This window comes from Vigna angularis, chromosome 11, assembly GCF_016808095.1.
Source record: "Vigna angularis cultivar LongXiaoDou No.4 chromosome 11, ASM1680809v1, whole genome shotgun sequence".
NCBI classification, from domain to species: domain Eukaryota; kingdom Viridiplantae; phylum Streptophyta; class Magnoliopsida; order Fabales; family Fabaceae; genus Vigna; species Vigna angularis.
In genome coordinates this window covers 20,214,105-20,235,109 of record NC_068980.1, presented here as the reverse complement: position 1 = coordinate 20,235,109, position 21,005 = coordinate 20,214,105, and the positions used below count along the sequence as shown (strand labels likewise).

Here is a 21,005-nt window from a genome sequence, read left to right as displayed (position 1 = left end):
GTGCCATCCACCTCGCCGTTTGGTTCCGCCTCCGTGCCATCCACAGCGCCTTCAAGCTAGGACTAGGTTTGCGTTTCCGCCACTACTTCCACATTTATAATTGCAACCCCTTTGATGAGCGAGTCCGCCGCGAGTTTTACGGTGAAGGAATCGGACACGCTGCGACGCTTTTCCGCTGCGACATCGTCGCCCTCATCGACGACAGACCCAATCCCCATTACCCTTTCGCTGACACAGTTCCAGATGCAAAACACATAACCTTTCTGAGCAATGCGCAGTACTACCTCCAAGCTTCATCACAATTGGGGACATAGCAAAAAATCTTTAACCTAGGGACAACATTATTTGCATTGTTTTCCATCCTTATTATATAATTTATCTTTCTCTGGAATTTATCCTTTTCTTTGGAATTCTCTTTATCCAGACCTTTCAACAAGATAATGTAAGGTCTTTCACCCCCACCATTTTCACTTGGCCAGATGGAATGGCTTCCATAAATATTATTGGCAATACAGTATCCACTTTACGTGCTCCACGAAACGACATTTACCCTCTTATCGATGGAGGACAATAAAACACCTGCAATTCACCCGGGACATATCTTAATTCCATTCGGAGCGGTCTTACTTGCTTGGCGATAGGACTCGCTGTACAAGCCATTTGATCAAACGAGAGCTTTCCCCTCGATGAGAAATGTATCGTCCGGTCTTCCCGATTCATAAACTGAGCGTCTAAAGCTGACGCTGTCCGACCACGGACAAAACATCCACCCAGGTCGGCCATCCAGACAGAGCGTCCAAAGCTGACGCTGTTCGCCACACTCATGGATCGAATGTCCACCCAGGTCGGCCATCCAGACGGAGCATCCAAAGCTGACGTTGTCCGCCACACTCATGGACTGAATGTCCACCCAGGTCGACCATCCGGACCGAACGTCTATCCAGGTCGGTCATCCAGACCGAGCGTTCAGTGTGACCGATCAGTAAAATCGAGTGGCCGTCCACCCAGGTTGACGTCCCTGGCCGACCAGTCTTCTGACCGCCCGCCAGCCTTTTGGTGCTAGCAACGTCCGCCCGGTCTTCGACAAAGTCTTAAGTGTTTTAACAGGGTCCCTCCGGATCCGGTCGAAACAAGAAACATCCTCAACTGCTCGGCCTATCATGGCCTCAATTTATGCAAAAAATTACTACTTACAAGGTGATAAGAAACTCATAAAACTCTAAAGCAATTAAATCTCGATCGAACGGTCCCATCTATATGTTTGATATTATGTATCTTACAGGTCACAAGAGACAATCAACCGAAGACCGAGCGATTTTACTCTCTCGGTCGATCGGCCTTATGACATAATCTATTTTTGATAGTAATTTTCTAAACCTTGTAAATGCATTGGTTTGTTTGGCTACTCTTTTTCTCATTCTACAATGCAGATAAGCACGTCTTGCATACAAAGGTAGACACCGGAGAGTCGTTCATGCTGAGCACTCAAAGCCGGGAAAACACTCCCAAACCTGGTAGATGTTCGCCCTAGAACACCGAGGTGCATTGAATAAAGGGATACACTCCCACTGGTAGATGTTCGCCCTAGAACACCCAGAGCATCAAACCTAGGGGACCATCCCCTAGCCTAGGTTATGTTCGCCCAAGAACACCTAGCGCACGCCAGTATAAAGGCAATCTACCTATTATGGAACCTGGTAGGTGTTTGTCAACTCGACCTCAACCGTTCGGCCATCCATGGCCACAAGCATTCCAGCATTCGGCCACTCGACCTCTACCGTTCGGCCTTTCACGGGCTCAAGCGTTCCAGCATTCGGCCATTCGGCCTCACTGATATTCGGCCAATTCGGCCTCACTGATGTTCGGCCATTCGGCCTCACTGATGTTCGGGCACTCAGCCTCTACCGTTCGGCCTTTCGCGGCATCAAACGTTCCAGCATTTGGCCGTTCGGCCTCGTAGGTTTTCGGTCCTTCGACCTCAACCGTTCAGCCATCCATGGCCAGAAGCATTCCAGCATTCGGCCACTCGGCCTCTACCGTTCGGCCTTTCACGGGCTCAAGCGTTCAAACATTCGGCCATTCGGCCTCACTGATATTCGGCCATTTGGCCTCACTGACGTTCGAGCACTCAGCCTCTACCGTTCGGCCTTTCGCGGCCTCAAGCGTTCCAGGATTTGGCCGTTCGGCCTCGCAGGTTTTCGGTCCTTCGACCTCAACCGTTCGGCCATCCATGGCCACAAGCATTCCAACATTCGGCCTCTACCATTCGGCCTTTCACGGACTCAAGCGTTCCAGCATTCGGCCATTCGACCTCACTGATATTCGGTCATTCGGCCTCACTAATGTTCGGCCATTTGGCCTCACTGAAATTCGGCCACTCGGCCTCTACCGCTCGGCCATCCGTGGCCTCAAGTGTTCCAGCATTCGGCCTCGTTGACGTTTGGCCATTCGGCCTCTAGCGCTCGGCCATGCATGGCCTCACGTGTTCAAACATTCAACCGTTCGGCCTTTTGCGGCCTCAAGCTTTCCAGTTTTTGGCCGTTTGGCCGCGCAGGTTTTTGGTTCTTCGACCTCAACCGTTCGGCCATCCATGGCCACAAGCATTACAGCATTCGGCCACTCGGCCTCTACCGTTCGGCCTTTCACGGGCTCAAGCGTTCCAGCATTCGGCCATTCGGCCTCACTAATGTTCGGCCATTCAGCCTCTACCGCTCGGCCAGCCGTGGCCACAAGTGTTCCAGCATTCGGCCTCGTTGACTTTCGGCCATTCGGCCTCTAGCGCTCGGCCATGCATGGCCTCACGTGTTCAAACATTCAATCGTTCGGCCTTTTGCGGCCTCAAGCTTTCCAGCTTTTGGCTGTTCGGCCTCACATGTTTTTGGTCCTTCGACCTCAACCGCTCGGTCATCCTTGGCCTCAAGTGTTAAAACGTTCAACTTCTCGGCCTATGGCAAAGAGAAAACCCATAAAACCCGTCGTTCAGTCTATAGATGAGCAACGACCGGAAACACGCTCCCTAACACAGCGAATGCAGCCTCCCTCAAACTCATAAGTCCTATAGTTACCTCGTCCATAAAACATAACGGTTAACTCAGACTTGGGGGGCATTATGTATAATAAGATATTTATTAGATAAAATATCTTAGATATTTTAAGCGGTTAAGATATTTATGAGTAACCAACCAAGTTTTCAGGTAAGGTTGTTTATACACTTATAAATACAATAACAGGAGAAAGATCCAGGTACGTTCCCTCTAGGTTCTATAGACTCTAGATAATATTCTAAGGTGATATTATAATCACTTTCTTGAGAGCTGAGGCTCCATAACTCACATCTGACTTGAGCGTCGGAGTATCTTCGCAGGTACCTCCCCCTCCGTTGGCGAAAGTAGACGAGTGGTACGAGCTGAAAGAGCGCGAACGACAACAATTGAGGAGAAGAGAACGTCCCAGACATTTAGAAGCAACAAAGACACACCGGAAAACATTTACACTGAAACATCAACCAATAATGAGAATTGCAATTTTTTTTTTCACACCAATAAGGAGCATTTGACAACCTCTTATAATGATAACATGATCCCAATAAAAATGAATTTTTATATTTATAAAAAAAATAATGCTAAATAGAAATAAACTTTTTGAGTATCAAATTATGAGTGTCTCCTTTTTCATCTCGATTCTACTTCAAAGACAGCCTAAGTATTCTGTTTCATATAATAAAATAAAAAGTTTGCATCAAATTTATATTAATATTAAAATCATAACTATACATTACATAAAGTCATATTGCTAATAATAAATAATACAAAAAAATGTTTCAAAGTTGGAAATTGATGATATAAATTTGTATAGCAGAGTGAAAGAGTAGTCTGATTCCAGAAGAGTGGGAGAAAGTGTGAAGAGTTGTTTGCAACACATTCATCGCACCACAACCAAATCATTTGTACGTTCTTTCTTTCTCTCCTTCTTCCTTCAAGTTATCTAACTCCATCTGAATTCTCTTCAAATTTTCTTATTTCAATATTGCTTCATGTTGTAGGACAGGTCTCATGGAGCGTAATGGAAACTTGGTAAAGCATGTTGAGAAACAAACCACTCGAGTTTTGTTTTGTGGGCCCCATTTCCCTGCTTCTCATGAATATACAGCAGAGTATCTGCAAAATCATCCCAATATCAAGGTAAAATACCATTGATAACACATCTTCATCATATCTAACAACTGAACTATACTCCCGTGTCATATCCAAAACTGTGATACCTTGTTTTCAGATGAACAGAAGACGAATTTTTCGGTTTTTCAACAAAAATGGGGTAATTTACTCCATTATTTTAAAAAAAAAATATGTACAGTTTATTTAAAACTTACCGTCTAAGAGTAAGATGTATGTAGTTCTGATGACTTCTAAACTGAAATAATTGTGAATGAGACTCACTTCTTTGTATACAAAACACTTTACATTTAAAAAAATTTATTCACTTTCTTGTATTTTTTTTTTGTCAACTAGACACTACAATTTATAGACCTTACTTTTAGCTTTTTCACCAAGTCACAATATTTTCAAAATATAATCCAAATCATAATCTATTAAACTCATGATATTTTCTCTCCTAAAACATTAAAATATATTACTCATGAAATCAGTTAAATATTTCATCATTTGAGTTGATCTATATTACTACTAATAAAAAACACTACTAAATATTATCATATTTAAGTTTGTCTATATTATTACGTTCTGATAAACCATATTACTACTAATAAACAAATTTTCTCATTTAAGTTTATCCTAACAAAATCTCTTATTACACTTCTTAAATATTCTTCTTGTCTTTCATTCCAATCATCTTCTTGCTTTCCTTGAACGGAGTGGTCGACAATGTCTTCATGAACATATATGCAACTTGAGTTCGGCTTCCTACATGCTATAACTCCACATTTCTTTCTTTCACTTGTTTTTCGATTACATTAATATGCTTGTTTCTCTCATGATTGATTAATTCTTCATCAACTTTCGCTTAAATGAAATCAGACATCAATGTGTCTCGACTCTTTCATGTACCCACTTGTTATCCCAACACTTAACATCAAATTTGGTCTTGTATTTGTCAGACACCTTAGACTTCCAATTACACTTCGGTATTTGCCCACATCAACTTGGTCTCCATCTCCAAACTTAGACAATTTTGTACCAAGTTTCATTCGGGTGGAAGCTGTGTTGCATTTTGTCATTTTGAATTTCTTCAAAATCTCATCGGCATACCTTTCTTGTGACATGAAGATGCCTTCCTTTCTTTAAACGACCTCCAAACCGAGAAAGTACTTCATAAGATCCAAGTCGGTTATCTTGAACTCCTTCTTCATCACCTCTTTGAATTCTTCAACCAGCTCGACTTTCATATCATTGACATAAAGGCAACAATAATGATATCTCTTATATATTTTTTTTTAAGTAAAGGGCATGTTCATATGGACATTGCTCATACTCACTCTTTTTAAAATAAGTACCCATCCTTTCATTCCATGTTTAGGGGGCATGCTTTAAGCCATAAAGCGCCTTCTTCAATCTCAACACTTTCTTTTCTTCTCCTCTTCACATGTAGTCGAGTGGCTGTTCAATATATACCTCTTATTTCAAAACTCCATTGAGAAATGTTGACTTCACATACATTTTCAAAATCGTCCATTTGTGTTATGTTGCTAAGGAGATCAACATCTGAATTATTTCCATCCTCGTCATTGGGGCGAATACCTTGTAATAATCAATTCCCTTCTTCTACTTGTAACCCTTCACCACAAGTCAAGCTTTATATCACTCAACTTCTCCTTCAGCATTAGTTTTTCTCTTATACACCCATTTTACGACAATGGGCCAAGCTCATTCTATTGTACTGGTTAGTAAGGTGAGTCACACTCGACTTCTTTCTACTTCAGGCTTCTTGTGGTGTATTCTCGTTTAACTTGGCATGTGGGAACCTATCTTGCAATAGATGACACATTGTACTGCTTCTACAAAAACGTTTTTGGCATATTTTTTCTCTTTAGCATGGTCCGAACCATATCAAGAATGGTTCAATCTTTCCTCTCGACTACACCGTTTTGTTGTGGCAAGAACTCTAGTTTCATCCGGTTAAGAATAAAGATTATTGGTTCACCTACCTCAGACCAAATTTCATTCCAAACCCACACATGTGTCATCGGACATCGGGAAGACCTACAACTACTTGTATCCACAATGAAATGGATTGATCGAATCCTAATAAGCCAAAAAAATGTTTCCATTGTAGAAAAGGAAGGCATCATAGGGGAACTTGTCCCTGTTGTGATTAGGTTTTTTTATCATTATATTATATTATTATATCTATGTCTTGTAATTTTCATTATTTTAATCAAAATATTTCATCTTGTACTCAAATCTCACACACTGGTGACTTCATTGCTTTAACACAAGCTCTGCTTTTTTTATAAAAAAAAAGGAAGTCATGATCACTAACCATAACTTTAGCTCAAAAAGTTCTACACAAATGAAGTCATCATGAACGAGGACGACTTTACTTCAGTTGAAAGTTGTCACGACTTCTTACAAATTGAAAGTCGTCATGAGTCATATCGCTTTTGTTAAAAATGTTAGAAATATTTATAAAGAAGTTGTTATGAGTCCTAATGATTTCATCTTTTCTAAATTTACTAAAGAAGTCGTCCTTATTAACGATAACTTCAATTTGCAAGTCATCATGACTCTATACAACTTACTCTTGGATTGTAAATTTTAAGTCAACTGTCCCATTTTTGTAAATAACGTGGTAAACTATCCCAATTTTGAAAAAACACCCAAATTTTGGCATGCGATGGAGACTACATTTCTGAATTTCCTTTCTAAGAGAAATGAATATTTTGTATCAGTTCTGTATTGTTGTAACTCTTCTCAGTGCAGTTACTTCTGGTTTAAGATAACTGCCAATACAATTTCTAGATTGTACTACTAGCATTGCAGTTACACAATCTTTGTATTAATGTGTGAAAAATGTTCTCATTAATTTGAGTTTAGATCAATAAGTTGTCTGTTGTGTTTGTAGGTTGATGTTCTCTCTTTTGAAGATGTGCTCAAGGATATTGCTACCTATCATGTCTGCATAGTAAAAAGCATGAGGCTAGATTCAGCCATAATTTCTCGTGCAGTTCAGATGCAGCTTATAATGCAGTATGGTGTTGGTCTGGAAGGTACTTTGATTACTGTCACTCGACGTTTAATGCGTAATTTGAGGAAGATTAATGTTTTCCATATTCATATCGTAGTTTCAAATTGATACATCATGCATTTTTCTTCAAGGTATTGATATTGATGCTGCAACAAAGCATGGAATCAAAGTTGCTAGGATCCCAAGTGATGTTACAGGAAATTCAGCTTCATGTGCTGAAATGGCCATATATCTAATGTTAGGTCTCCTCCGAAAGCAAGTATGATATCTTCAATGTGAAATGAAAAATTTCGTTCTTTCTAAATGCATATTGAAGAAAACAAATAATGTTGATGCAGAATGAACTGCAAGTTTCCATACAACAGAAGAAGCTTGGAGAGCCAATTACTGAAAGTCTATTTGGTAAAACTGTGAGTAAATTGATTCTTTTGGAAAACAATAATATTCTGTTCTCCTCACCACTTTTTATTCTTGTTCTTTTTATTGTTTTTCATAATTTTTACACAACTCAATAGAAATGGATATCAGCCTATTCTAACTGAATGAAAGCTACTACTTGTACTTTTAAAGGAGGAAGAAGGGGATAGATGATCAATGAAATATATTTCAGATGTTGGGGGCTTACAAAATTACTATATCTCTGGAAGTCAAAAACAAATTTGTGTATCAAAGTATATTTTTTATTTTTCTATATTATCATACACAGTTTCTTAGAAAACAAATTTTTTATACTAATATTGTTGTGTTAACATGATAGGATAACAACATTTACATTCATTTAACACATTATAATAAAATGGTATAATGAAAGAGTAAATTTTTGTACTTTAAAAAGAAGAAAAAATAAATAAAGTAATGTAAAATGAATGTAAAAAAATTTCGTGGGTAAAAGTATTATTTATCTTGGTACAAGTGTAAAACAACCACGAAGAAAGTAAACTTCCTCCTTTTACATCTATTTCCCTCACAAAGTGTAATCTTATAGATGGATTTGCCGGCCATAATTGAATGTACTGTTTGTGGAAAAATAACTTTGAATGGTAATGTAGATCTTCATTTTGGGCTTTGGGAACATTGGAATGGATTTAGCAAAGCGTTTACAGCCATTTGGTGTACGAGTTATGGCTACAAAGCGTAGCTGGGATTCATATGTTGAGGACGCTAGCAAATTAAGCAGAAGTATTTTCCTTCCCAGTTGTAGTGGACCATAACTCGTAATAAGCCTCGTTTGTTCGTCTATTTCATTAACATGTTCTTTATTATTTGTTGAAGATGATGCACATGATCTTGTTGATGTCAAGGGTAGCAATGAAGATAGATATGACTTTGCAAGGAAGGCTGACATTGTTGTTTCCTGCCTAAGATTAAACAATGAAACGGTTCGACCTTGTACAATCGTTCATTTATTTTGCTTTTGTTGAGCTTTCATTGCTTTAGTTACTTTTAGCTACATTGGTGAAAACCTATGTTTTTATAACTATGCTATGGTAGATGGTTGATACCGATGTTGACAAATAGGTAAACAAAAAAACATTTTGTTTGTGTAAGCTTTTATCCTATCTTTCTTCTCCCTTTTCTGTTTAGATGTATGTGTTATTGTTTAGAAAATCTTCTTTTTTTTTCCTTAGCATTAACCAATGTACTGAAGCAGAATCAAAGTTGATTATTAACATGAATCTTTTTCTGCTTAAAAGCTTCAGTGACATCTAGTTCTGTCTTTCCTTTTTTTTGAAGTTTTTAAGTGCATTCTGTGAACTAGGCATAACATTAATGAACATTTTTTTTTTCATTACATGCTTGTTGACTTGGATATAATGTTTTTCAGGCTGGTATTATAAACAATAGATTCATATCTTCTATGAAAAAGGTGTGTTTACCATCTCAGATGAACTTACTTCCTGATTTACTTAATTTTCTTTTTATTGAAGTTAGACTCATAATGCATGTACAAGATCTTGGGAGATGGGAAACGTCATAATACTTTTGGTATATATTATCTTTGAGATGGGCAGCAAAGAAATTAACATGTAACCCAAAAGGAGGGACACAGCAATAAATTGTTCTTGTTGGGTTCTGTTATAAAGTAAAGAAGAAGGGTAGGGAATGCTGATTGTAAAAGAGTTTTTTGATTGATGGAAGGGAAATAAATGATGACCAGAGAAGATGCATAATTGGAATATATTGTTGAAAAAGGGAATACTTATCTCTTGTAGGCTTAAATACTGGAAAAGATTATTGTAGATACTTATCAGTTAATGGACAGGACCTGTCATCTTATGACGAGTTTTCTTTTTTTTGTTCTAGCTGTTCTTATCATTTTCTTTTTGTTTTCTGAAGTGTTAACTCACCACAAATTTAATAATTCTCCTGCTAACACCACATGATTTGTAGAAAAACAAGCAAATGCAACATTAATGAAATATCATTTGGTTTAATTTGCCAGTTAGTTGTAGTTTTTTGATGAATTTCATTGTTATTAAGCAATTGTATATTTCAGGGTGCGCTTCTGGTAAATATTGCTAGAGGTGGTCTTGTGGACTATGAGGCAGTGATAAACAACCTTGAATCAGGTCACTTAGGAGGGTTAGGCACTGATGTTGCTTGGACTGAGCCGTTTAATCCTGATGACCAGATATTTAAATTTAAGAATGTTATCATCACTCCTCATGTTGCAGCAGTCACAGAACATTCTTTTAGATCCATGGCCAAGGTGTGTGGGGCCATTTCACATTTGACCTTCCTCTCAAGTATCTGAATCCACAAAAAAGTCATTTTACCTATGCTTAAACTGCTTTTGTAATTTATTTTTCTGAATTATATATATTGAATATATATTGTTTAAGGGAAGAGAGAGAGGACCAATGAACTCCTGTCAAATCTGATACTTTTCTTGCCTGTTTATTCTGCTGCAGACGGTTGGTGATGTTGCTCTTCAGCTTCATGCCGGGCTTCCTTTGACAGGGATAGAGTTAGTTAATTGATTTAGTGCAAACAAATCATTTCATTATCGTCCACTTCATGAATTTTATGATTTAAGGAGAATTCTAAAAGAAAATTGAGATCAGGCTATGTTATGTGTTGTTCATTTGTTGATTCTATGTTTGGGGCGAACCAATTGTTGTTTAGTGTAGTGAGCTGTGGAAACCAAATTTATGTCGCCTATTATATGCAGACAAATAATGCTTATTATTTTGGATCCCATTACCATGATTGGGAATGCATGAAATCTTCAAATTTTGTTACATATTAGAAAATAACTTGATACTATTTTGCTTATAGTTTCTTGAATCAGAAGACTCCACTTGTTTCTAACATGGATAACATGCAGATGTTATACTATAGTTAAAGTACATGTAATTATTACTTCTGTCAATAATAGAAATGAAATTATCAGTTTCTATGTTACTGATACAGTGGATACAAGTTAAGATTGCCAGTACAGTATTTTGTTAACAACTTTAATATTTAATCCATCTTTTTTATAGTTGTTTTTACCCTACAAGTTAATGAAATTTATCGGCATTTTAATTCTTAAATTAATTATTTAGCACTTCACAAAAATGCTTTACATGACTTTCTAAGCTGATGTTAAAAAGTCATGCATATGTATCTAATTATATATTATGTATTTTATATTTCAAAGAATGATTTAATATTAAGTTATTGAAGACACAACATACAGATAATATTACGTTACAATTATATTGAAATGCTACAAAGAGGCTATGAAAGAAGCAAATGTAAATAATACTTAAAGTTAAAGATAGATATTTATAACATTAATCCGTAAGCTTGGACTTCATCAGGGGTTCTCGTTCGAGTGAACCAAGTTCCTGAAAGGTCATAAGTGTAATCACATTAGTTTCTAAATATTAAGAACATGTTAAATATAAGTCTTTGAAATGGAATTTTTTTTTTCATGATTGTCTACTAATGTTTTCACATATTTTTTTTCTTAATTTATTTTAATCCAGATATTAATGTGACAACTTCTTCCAACTTTTCAGACAAAAGTGGCTTTGCTGAATTTGGATATGTTGGTTGGAAAAATCACCCGAAACAAAGAACTATTTTTGGAACATTTTTAAAAATATTATGCATATGCTTTGTATATTTCTAAGAATTTTACTAATTTTATCAAACAAAGTTGATTTTTTTTCCTTTCACACAGAATATAAAAACAGAAGTTACAGATAACAACATACTATATTTGGTAATAACATCAAATTACATACCTTACAAAAACATAGTTTACAGATAGGATACATTGTTATCAATCTCAGCATTACAAGTCTTTGTTATTCTGTACAATTTATGTCACGCAAGAACATATGAGTGAATGACTACAAAGCAATTTTGTGACAATTATCATGTTGCTATGCTACTTTTTCAAACAGCCCTTACCTTCAGCTTTATTTCTGAGTTTGGATGGAGAGGCTTCTTTGGACTTGAAGGACTTGAGAATTTACGAACCAGAATTTTGAAGATCGGCAAAAGTACTAAGAATAGTGTACCCAAAATGATCGGTGAAGCAGCAAGCCACCCTAATAACTGCAAAAGTTTGATAAACAAGGGATTTTAAAAATTGAGCAGAACAATCTTGGAAAGGGCATCAAACATGATTCAAGCTGCAAGGCATTTGTGAGGACTAGAAACATGAAGTAATCCAACAGACATTGAAACGCCAGATCCAATGAGAAAAGTTAACAGGTTTCTGGATTTCTAAGTACAAAAGCATTTTGAAATAAAGCATAGAATAGAAAGATTTACTGTCACTGTATCACAAAAGAGACTTAAGTGGTAAAAACCAATTCCACTGTGCATAACTTTTTTATCAATAAATTACGTGATAGCACCTACCGCATGGGCAATACTTATTAGGACTTCATGTGAGGCTTCGCCAGTAAAGACTTTCTTTAAAGCATCAGATGTTAAAGGGAAATGAGATCCACCAGTGATAACTTCTCCAAAGCGTAAAAAGGGTACAACCAAACTGAAATAACAAATAAAAGCAAATACCAATGTCCATATGAGAGTAAAATCAATATGTAAATATAAGCTATTGTGAAAAAAAAATATTGGTCTAGCGAGGAATAAGAGAACTAAACTGAAATAAAAAAATAAAAGTAAATACCAATGTACAAAAAAAAGTAAAATCAATAGTTATACACGCATAACAAGGAAATTAAAAAAAAATTATTGGTCTACAAATAAGACAGAACCTAATTGTCCAGTACTTGACATAACAAGGAAATATGAAAATCTAGTAATAAGAAGAACATCTGCACTCTTTCATTGTTTTTGAGGACTCTCTTTACACATTTATTTCTTTGCAAAACAAATTTATTTCATTGAACATAGAAACATGTTTCTCTATGAACATTATTTGAATCATATATATAACCCTTCCACTTAACATTTGGGATACACCAACAACTAGACCATTCATTAAGTTTTGTCAGGTTTTCCAAATTGGATTTGGTTGACTTGAAACAAAAACCTCTATTTGGCCTACTAGGATGCAGTTAGGTTTGCAAATAAATGTTTTCCATGATAAATTAAAGAAAAAGAGGCAGTTCTAACAAAATTTAAAGTGATAAAATTATAAGATATTTGCACAAAATTTTTAATTATAGCATGGCCAACAAAATAAAAGTAAAATGATAAATAATTCCCCAAAGAGAAGGAAAGTAGATGCAAAGACAACACGGAATACATATTACCTCAACTCTATTGGAGTAGCAATGAAGTTCGCTAGCATCACAGTTGGAGCATGGCAAAGTCGTCCAAGCAACGCAATAGCCACCCCACAGAGGAATACAGTGACGCCTATTTAAAAAAACATCAGTACGTCAACAAATTATAAAAGAATGTGTCATTATTTCTCAGATATCTAATTAACAGCACATTTGTCTCCTTTCGGTAGTCTTGTGATGCATTTGGTGGGTTAGATCATTTTATACTTTATACTTAATTCTAGTAGCTGCTCAATCTTGAAATCATACAGTTTCAGGATTATGTTAGTCAAGTTGCAATTTTCATGAGCTGCATCTCTATTCTCTGGAGTTGATTGAAGGATATAGTTTTTGGAAATTAGAGAGAGAGAGAGAGAGAGAGAGAGAGAGAGAGAGAGAGAGAGAATAAACTGATTAGGCTAGTTGGCTATCAATACTAAACTGTAGTTAGTTACCTAGACATATTAATGCAAAACTAATTAATTCAAAATTGACTGTCCAGACCTCAAGACAAAACAGATGAAACATGTTAGACAGCCAATTAAGAATCCTATCCCAGTCATTACCCTGGATGAACAGATACTTGCCTTTTCTGTTGGAAACCACTTCAAATATTCAGACAGAAAATTAGTGCTTTATGCAACAGCCAAATTCCATTTTTCCAGAAAAAGACCCAGCAGCTAAGCCTGGCTAAGTTTACGCCTAGGGCAGTTGATTCACAACTTATCAGCATATTTATCATTAGGGATCAATTGTGTCTGACGAAATTCCTCCTTTGCAAAGTTAACAGTTATCAAATATTGATAGGTTCCTAAATTGGGAACCTAATCAAGTACTCTCTTTCTCACCAAAAGACACAAGAAAGATAGGAAAAAACTGAATATTATTCACAGTAGTGTATCTGTACAGAAAGAATCCATAGGCTTAACCCTCTTCACAGGTCAGAACCTATCAACAAACAATTCAACAACCAACAACCAGTCCCCTTTTCCCAACTAACAGGCCTCTATTTATACTCCCTCTCCCGCCCACTTTTAACTGTCATAGGCAGTTAGGCTATTACAGCTAATTACCCTTCTTCCTTCTCTCATAGACTAACCATTTCTTCTTATTCCTATCAATACCCTCCCCTTGAAGACCAACCTTGTCCCCAAGGTTGAAATCGGGGTACTGCTCCCTAATAGTCATTTCGTCTTCCCAGGTTGCCCCTCCCGGCCCTCCTTCTTGCCATTCTACCAGCAGTTGTGGCACACTTTCCCCCTTCTCCCTGCAGCTGTCTTCTTCCTAAAATGTTCACTGGCCAGAATGAAGGCCCTTCTGTCTGCAGGTCCTGTGGCAATTCCTTCTCCACTCTTTGTTCTCCTATTGCCTTCTTCAATTGTGACACATGGAAGATAGGGTGAATTCGTGCTGTCTCTGGCAACTGCAACTTACAAGCTGCCTCCCCCACCCTCTGAATAACCTGGAACGGCCCACAATATCTTGCTGCCAACTTTGGGTGAAGCCTAGTTGGCATCGAGGATTGTCTATGGGGCCGTATCTTCAAATATACCCAATCCCCCACTTCCACATCTGCAGCCTTCCTCCTTTTATTAGCTTGTCGCACCATTAGTTCCTGTGCCCTCTCTAGATGAAACTTCAACAGTTTCAGGGCTTCATCCCTGGTTTGAAGCTCTTGACTCACTGCCTCCACCAATGATAATGAATCTATGCAAAGAGGGGGGCGTTCTCCCATACACAGCCTCAAAAGGGGTGCACCTTATAGCTCCTTGATAGCTTGTGTTGTACCAATATTCCGCCCACAGCAAAACAGTCATCCATCCCCTTGGTTGCTCCGAACAGAAACACCTGAGATAACCTTCTAAAACCCGATTCAGAACCTCCGTCTGTTCGTCCGTCTCAGGGTGGTACGCGGTGCTCATTTTCAACTGCGTCCCCTGACTGTTGAACAATTCTTTCTAGAATATACTTAGGAACAATGGGTCCATGTCTGTCACGATAGATTATGGAATCCCATGCAGCCTTACGATTTCTCTTATGAAGACTTCAGCCACCGTTCTTGCCGAGTAGGATGCTTGAGCGGTAGGAAATGTGCATATTTGCTCACGCGATCCACCACCACCAGAATTGCATCATACCCCTGGGATCTGGGCAAACGAACTATGAAATCCATGCTTAGCTCTTCCCACACTGCATTCGGAACAGGCAATGGCTGTAATAATCCCTAAGGTGAGGATGTTAGGTACTTGTGTTGCTGGCACACAAGACATTTAGCCACAAATTTTGTCACATCTTTTTTCATTCCGACCCAATACAATGATTGGGCTATCCTCCTGTACGTCCTATATACTCCAGAATGGCCCCCTGCTTGCGTTACGTGAAACTCCGCCATTAACTTGGGAAGCCATGAAGACTTCATTGACATTACCATCCTGCCTTTGTAGTGCAGCCTCTCGTGTTCCCGTGTGTAGGCAGGGTGGGAGTTTGGGTCCTTTTTAATTTCTTCTATCACTTTCTGCAGCCCCTTATCCTCCTCAACTTCCTTTGTTATTTCTTCAAAGTCTTGCTAGTAGGGCCTGGCCACCACACACAATTCCCTTTCCTCCCCATTTTCACCCTCGTCCCTCCTTGACAACGCATCAGCAGCTTTGTTAGCAGAGTCCCCGTCTTGTACACGATCTCAAAATCGTACCCCAACAACTTGGCTATCCAATTTTGCTGATTCTGAGTCGTGATTCACTGTTCCAGCCGGTATCGTAGGCTCTTCTGATCAGTGTGGACTACAAACTTCTGCCCCAACAGATAGGGCCTCCAATGTTGTATGGCTAATACGAGAGCCATCAGCTCTTTCTCGTAAATAGACTTGTTCAGTGTTCCTTTGGATAAAGCCTTACTAAAAAAGGCTATGGGTTTCTTTCCTTGCATAAAAACTGCACCCACGCCTCTACCCGACAAGTCACATTCAATGTGGAAGGGTTGCTGAAAGTCAGATAAAGACAGCACTGGGGTCGTCATAATGCCTCTCATTCCAGGCGAATCCCCCCTTCTTCAGCAGTTCCGTTAAAGGTCTAGCAATTTTGCCATAATCCTTTATGAACCTCCAATAGTACCCCGACAATCCCAAGAATCCCCTTAAGCTCTTCACCGATTTTGGTCTCTCCCACTCCACGATGGCCTTTATCTTCTCATCATCCATCTCCACGCCTCCGTGCGAAATAATATGTCCCAAGTATTTAATTTGGGTTTGTCCGAACTCGCACTTTCTCCGGTTAGCCACCCAATGACTCATTCCAAGGTTGAAAGGACGCTTCCAACATGCTCAAGATGCTCCCTCCAAGTTCGACTGTAGACTAAGATGTCATCAAAGAAAACCAGACGGGACTTTCGTAAATACGGTTGGAAAAGGTTGTTCATCGTGCTCTGAAACGTTGTCGACGCGTTGGTGAGCCAGAAGGGCATCACCACGAACTCATAGTGCCCCTGGTGCGTTCTGAACACAGTCTTCTCTATATCCTTCTCACCCATGCGAATCTAGTGGTACCCCGCCTTCAAGTCCACCTTAGAGAAGTAGGAAGCCCCTCCCAACTCGTCCAGCAACTCCTCGATCACCGGTATGGGAAATTTGTCCGGCACCGTAGCTCGATTTAGTGCCCTGTAGTCTATGCAGAAGCGCCAGCTGCCGTCCTTCTTCACCAGAATGACAGAACTCGAATAGGGTTTGTGGCTTGGTCGGATCACCCCCGATCGAAGCATCTCGGCGACCTGCTATTCTATTTCTCCTTTCATCACGTGTGGGTACCGGTAGGGCCTCACATTGATGGGATCTACCCCCTCTTTCAGCGGTATATGATGCACCATCCCTCTGCTAAGTGGCAGCCCAGTAGGCTCCGAGAACACCACGTCATGCTGGCCCAACAACAACTCCATCTCTTGCTTTTGCTTGTCGGTGAGGCCCAAATAATTTTGAGTACTTTCCCTGGACTCCAGTGAGCCCAATTCCCATACCATAAGCCAAGCTTCTACTTTATCCATTTTTAATAAGGCCCTGGGTCCCACCACTTTCCGTTCCAACGTGGGGTTCCCCTTCACTGTTATCTCCTTCTCTCCTTGTCGGTACACCATAGTCAACTTCCGCCAACTTCCGCCAATCCACCGTCACCTTTCCTAGTTTCTCCAACCACTCCACCCCAAGGATTACCTCCACTCCTCCAAGCTTGAATAGGTAAAATCGTTCGACAATTTCTGCATCTCCCAACTCCAAAGCCACCTGCTCACAGCAACCGCTGATTCTCTTCTTCTGTCCGTCCCCCAAGCTTACAATATAAGGTTGGGTCTCCACTACTGCCATCTCCAGTTCCTCCACCACCCTTCGACTGATAAAGTTGTGGCTCGCGCCACTATCAATCAAAACCAGCACCTCTCGTCGTCCTACTCGTCCCCGTAACTTCATCGTTTTGGGAGACGTGAGACCGCCGGCGGACAGCGCCGATAGCTCCATCGTGGCGATATTCATCTCGGTTCCCGTCTCGCCTTTAGTCTCTTCCTCCTCTTCCGCCAAGATTAGCATCCTTAAACCCCCCTCTAGGCAGCGATGGTCGGGGCTGAAAGGTCCACCGCACCTGAAACATCTCCCCTCCTCTCTCCGTTTGACATACTCCGAGTATGGTAGATTGCGGACATTCCTCTCTCTCCTATCGCTGTTGGCTCTCACGTTACTTCCCCCCTGGGTCGCGTCTTTCTTTACAGACCCGATACTCTCCGCTGGCCCACCTCGCACCGTTGTATCGCGATTTGATTCCGCACACACCACCGATCCTGTCGTTTTCCCCCAGGAACTTTGATTCTTAGACACCCATCCTCCTCCCGCCTTCGAAGTCGAACACAACTTTTCCACATCGCGCGCAACTCGCATGGCGGTCATTAGATTAGGTGGGTCATGCGGCCTGACATGATCGCCCACCTCTTCCCGTAGGCCCGCCATGAAGTAACCCATAATCTGCTCCTCGGGTATCATGGTTGTTTGCCCAACCAGTACTTCGAATTCGCGAATATACTCCTCCACCGGTCCCGCCTGTTTTATGGTCGACAACCTGTCATAAACCGTCCCTTGTGTTCCTCCCCCGAATCTTATTTCCAAAGCCCTCTTCAATCCATTCCAAGAATGGTTCTTGGTTTTCTCCCACCAAAATCGGAACCAACTTCCGGCGTAACCCTCCATACTAATAAAAGCCAATTGTAGCTTCTCCTCTTCAACCACCCTCTGGACCTCGAAAAACTTCTCCGCTCTGCCTATCCAAATCCATGGTTCGCCCCCTTCAAACACGGGCAACTCGACCCATTTCCTCCAATTGACCATTCCTTCTTGGTTACCATCTCCTCTTCTTCCCCTTTCGCCGTCGGGTCCACCCCCATTATCATTCACTGACGATTGGCTCTCATCCTGATGCTGACCCTTGTGATTGTGGTTACGTTCTCCAAGCGCTTTCAAGATCGCTTGGATGTCCTGTCGTATCGTTGTCGTCTCCTGTCGCAGAGCCCCCGTGTCTTCCTTCGTCTCGACTGTTGCAATCTCGACAGCCTCCAAGTGCCCTTCGACTGCCACCACTCTTCCCTCCATCATGCGCTAATGTCTCCTCTCCAAATGGGATCCGGCAGGTCAGACCAATTGATAGGTTCCTAAATTGGGAACCTAATCAAGTACTCTCTTTCTCACCAAAAGACACAAGAAAGATAGGAAAAAACTGAATATTATTCACAATAGTGTATCTGTACAGAAAGAATCCAGAGGCTTAACCCTCTTCACAGGTCAGAACTTGTCAACAAATAATTCAACAACCAGTCCAACAGGCCTCTATTTATACTTCCTCTCCCGCCCACTTCTAACTGTCATAGGCAGTTAGGCTATTACAGCTAATTACCCTTCTTCCTTCTCTCATAGACTAACCATTTCTTCTTATTCCTATCACATATTATGTTAACCTATGTAATGTTAGGGTAATCATTCAAGAAAGAAGTTGTATACATTCTTTTCAACAATGCTGCAGCACACAAAAGTAGTAATAGTAGATATAGCTTTGTCTTGTGTGTTGTGCCAGTATAAATGGTTATTAAGTTTTTATATATGAACAAATTATCATAACGATGGATTGATTTCCTCCCTCTTTGGTTAATAGACTGGGACAATATGTAAGGATTACACAAAAATATTTGTTTCTATTTTGCTTAACCTGGATCATGAATGTATTTATGAAAAAAAAGGAAAAAAAGGCCATCGTGAAGAATACTTAGCCTCCACCACTGAATTGAAATAAAAATATGCTGACATGCGGTGCCGAAACTCAAACTAACATGGCTGACCGAGTTGGTCATTTCTCCTTTCAGTTTTACCTGATTCAAAAGTTATTGCAGCATGAAGTTTCTCTTTATGTGGTTCTATACCTAACATACTGAATGTTATCACCCCTCTAAGATGCCTACGGCTTTAGAAAACAACTCACCACATCACATATCTGAAGCCACTTTTTGTTGTCATCATTACAATACAAGTATATAGTTAAAGTTCTACTTACTACATAGTACCATTCTATATTTATTCGCCTCAACCCTGAAATTTAATATTAACTTCACTAGATCCGTAATGCATGTATCGGGGAAAAGGGTTTCCACACTTTGACACACGTATCGCATTATAAATCAGCAGGAAAATCAAGTTAAATTGGTAAACATGCTGAGTATAAAAGCCGGACAATAAACAGAATGTTATTCAATCTACATATATGAAAGCAAATTGCAAGTGAAACAAATAAATCCTCTTCTATGTTGATTCCAACATAAATGACTATAATTTCAAGTGGGTAAATTACAACGTACCACATATAGGAAACACTCCCAATGTAAGACCAAGGGCAGCAGAAAAAGCCAACTGGTTTGGTTCAGCTCCTCTGAAAAAAAATGCCAAAATTATGTATCTACCTTCACAAGCCTAATTGTCATAACAAATGAGATATTCAAAAACTTCCAAAGGCAAAACAAGACAACTATTTCACTTCCATAAAAGCAATTGATTTTTCATTTTACAGTATAATACACATTCTTACATGGCTTCTCCAAAAAGGCGGAGAGAAAGAATAAGCAACAACCATGAATGAACATAGCCAAGCTTCAACAAGAGGCCACTCAAAAATTGTCATTTTAAATAAGATATACCCAGAATACTACACTCCCAACCCTAATTCATTTTAGACAGGGAATAATTAAAATGAAGAACAAATATATTATCCATCATGCATATCCAATGAAATAGAAAACCAAATTTAAGAAAAAATAGATGACGGATAAAATCAGACGCAGTAACGATTCAGAAAAGAAAAACGAATAGTCGATCAGAGAAAGAGAGGGGAAAAAACGAAACTTTTGAAGAGTACCTGCGGATAATGGCGAGAAGGGGATCGGTGACCTTCTTTTGGAACCAATTGGGTGTTACCACTTTCCCATTGGCCATCTTCGTCAAAAGTTTCAAAATTCAACTTCCAACTTGGAAGGGTATTCACCAAATTGAGACACCACCCAGATATTCCAAACCAAAGAATTAGGGTTTCTCTAACCAAAAAAAAATCCAATCCGATGAAAATAAAATAAAAAAATTGTAAAACCAACTATTCTATATTTGTGAAAGAAAAGTACATAAATTTTAGTATCTTAGTTAATTGATTGAATGTGAGAAACAGTAGTAATGATGAATTGATTTGGTTAGATTGAGAACTGAAAATTGCTAAAGTTGGTGAGAGAGATGAGGATATGCAGGTATTAGGGGAAAGGTTGAATTTGCATTTTGTAATCATCCTTGCCCTTTCAATTTGGATCACATACCTAATTTTATATATTATTACTTTAATAAAATGTAGAAAAAACTAATTAAATGCATTAATTAGGACCTTTATATTACAAACTTAACGTCTCAATTTTATTTTTTTACATTCACTTAACAATTTGTAATTATTTTAATAATTTCTTTACACGTTTAATTATAAACCATTAGTACAAAAATAATGTATAACGTCACGCGTTCAA

General features: G+C 39.2%; 2 protein-coding genes across 3 annotated transcripts; one reads left to right on the top strand and one right to left on the bottom strand.

Moving 5' to 3' along the window:
- The first annotated feature begins 3,888 nt into the window (after positions 1 to 3,888).
- LOC108333658 (uncharacterized) lies at positions 3,889 to 10,396 on the top strand. The gene is made up of 10 exons (XM_017569132.2): positions 3,889 to 3,946; positions 4,043 to 4,181; positions 7,078 to 7,222; positions 7,332 to 7,459; positions 7,539 to 7,610; positions 8,250 to 8,379; positions 8,473 to 8,579; positions 9,026 to 9,067; positions 9,698 to 9,910; positions 10,113 to 10,396. The coding sequence occupies exons 2-10, from the start codon at positions 4,053 to 4,055 to the stop codon at positions 10,179 to 10,181; spliced, it is 1,035 nt and encodes a 344-aa protein (XP_017424621.1). The 5' UTR covers positions 3,889 to 3,946; positions 4,043 to 4,052; the 3' UTR covers positions 10,182 to 10,396.
- A 432-nt stretch (positions 10,397 to 10,828) lies between these two features.
- On the bottom strand, positions 10,829 to 20,775 carry LOC108334327 (uncharacterized). 2 transcript variants are annotated; one of them, XR_001832671.2, is made up of 7 exons: positions 20,360 to 20,774; positions 19,806 to 19,876; positions 12,924 to 13,029; positions 12,061 to 12,193; positions 11,605 to 11,751; positions 11,436 to 11,503; positions 10,829 to 11,033 (listed from the first exon to the last, which is right to left on the bottom strand). XR_001832671.2 is itself a non-coding variant. In XM_017570102.2 (6 exons), exons 1-6 carry the CDS (start codon positions 20,434 to 20,436, stop codon positions 10,980 to 10,982), a joined length of 588 nt encoding a protein of 195 aa, XP_017425591.1. In that variant the 5' UTR covers positions 20,437 to 20,775; the 3' UTR covers positions 10,829 to 10,979. The 2 variants fall into 2 exon arrangements, 1 of the variants encoding a protein (XP_017425591.1); XM_017570102.2 differs by lacking the exon at positions 11,436 to 11,503 and having other exon boundaries at positions 20,360 to 20,775.
- Positions 20,776 to 21,005: the final 230 nt, after the last annotated feature.

Bases quoted from the DNA above. Each gene is read 5' to 3' on its own strand.
- LOC108334327 (XM_017570102.2), bottom strand. From the start codon at position 20,436: ATGGCCAATGGGAAAGTGGTAACACCCAATTGGTTCCAAAAGAAGGTC. The intron at 19,877-20,359 runs GTACTCTTCAAA...ATTTTTTTTCAG, and splicing joins CTTCTCGCCATTATCCGCAG to AGGAGCTGAACCAAACCAGT. The intron at 11,752-12,060 runs GTAGGTGCTATC...AAACTTTTGCAG, and splicing joins TAATAAGTATTGCCCATGCG to TTATTAGGGTGGCTTGCTGC.
- LOC108333658 (XM_017569132.2), top strand. From the start codon at position 4,053: ATGGAGCGTAATGGAAACTTGGTAAAGCATGTTGAGAAACAAACCACT. The intron at 4,182-7,077 runs GTAAAATACCAT...TTGTGTTTGTAG, and splicing joins AAAATCATCCCAATATCAAG to GTTGATGTTCTCTCTTTTGA. The intron at 7,223-7,331 runs GTACTTTGATTA...TTTTTCTTCAAG, and splicing joins GTATGGTGTTGGTCTGGAAG to GTATTGATATTGATGCTGCA.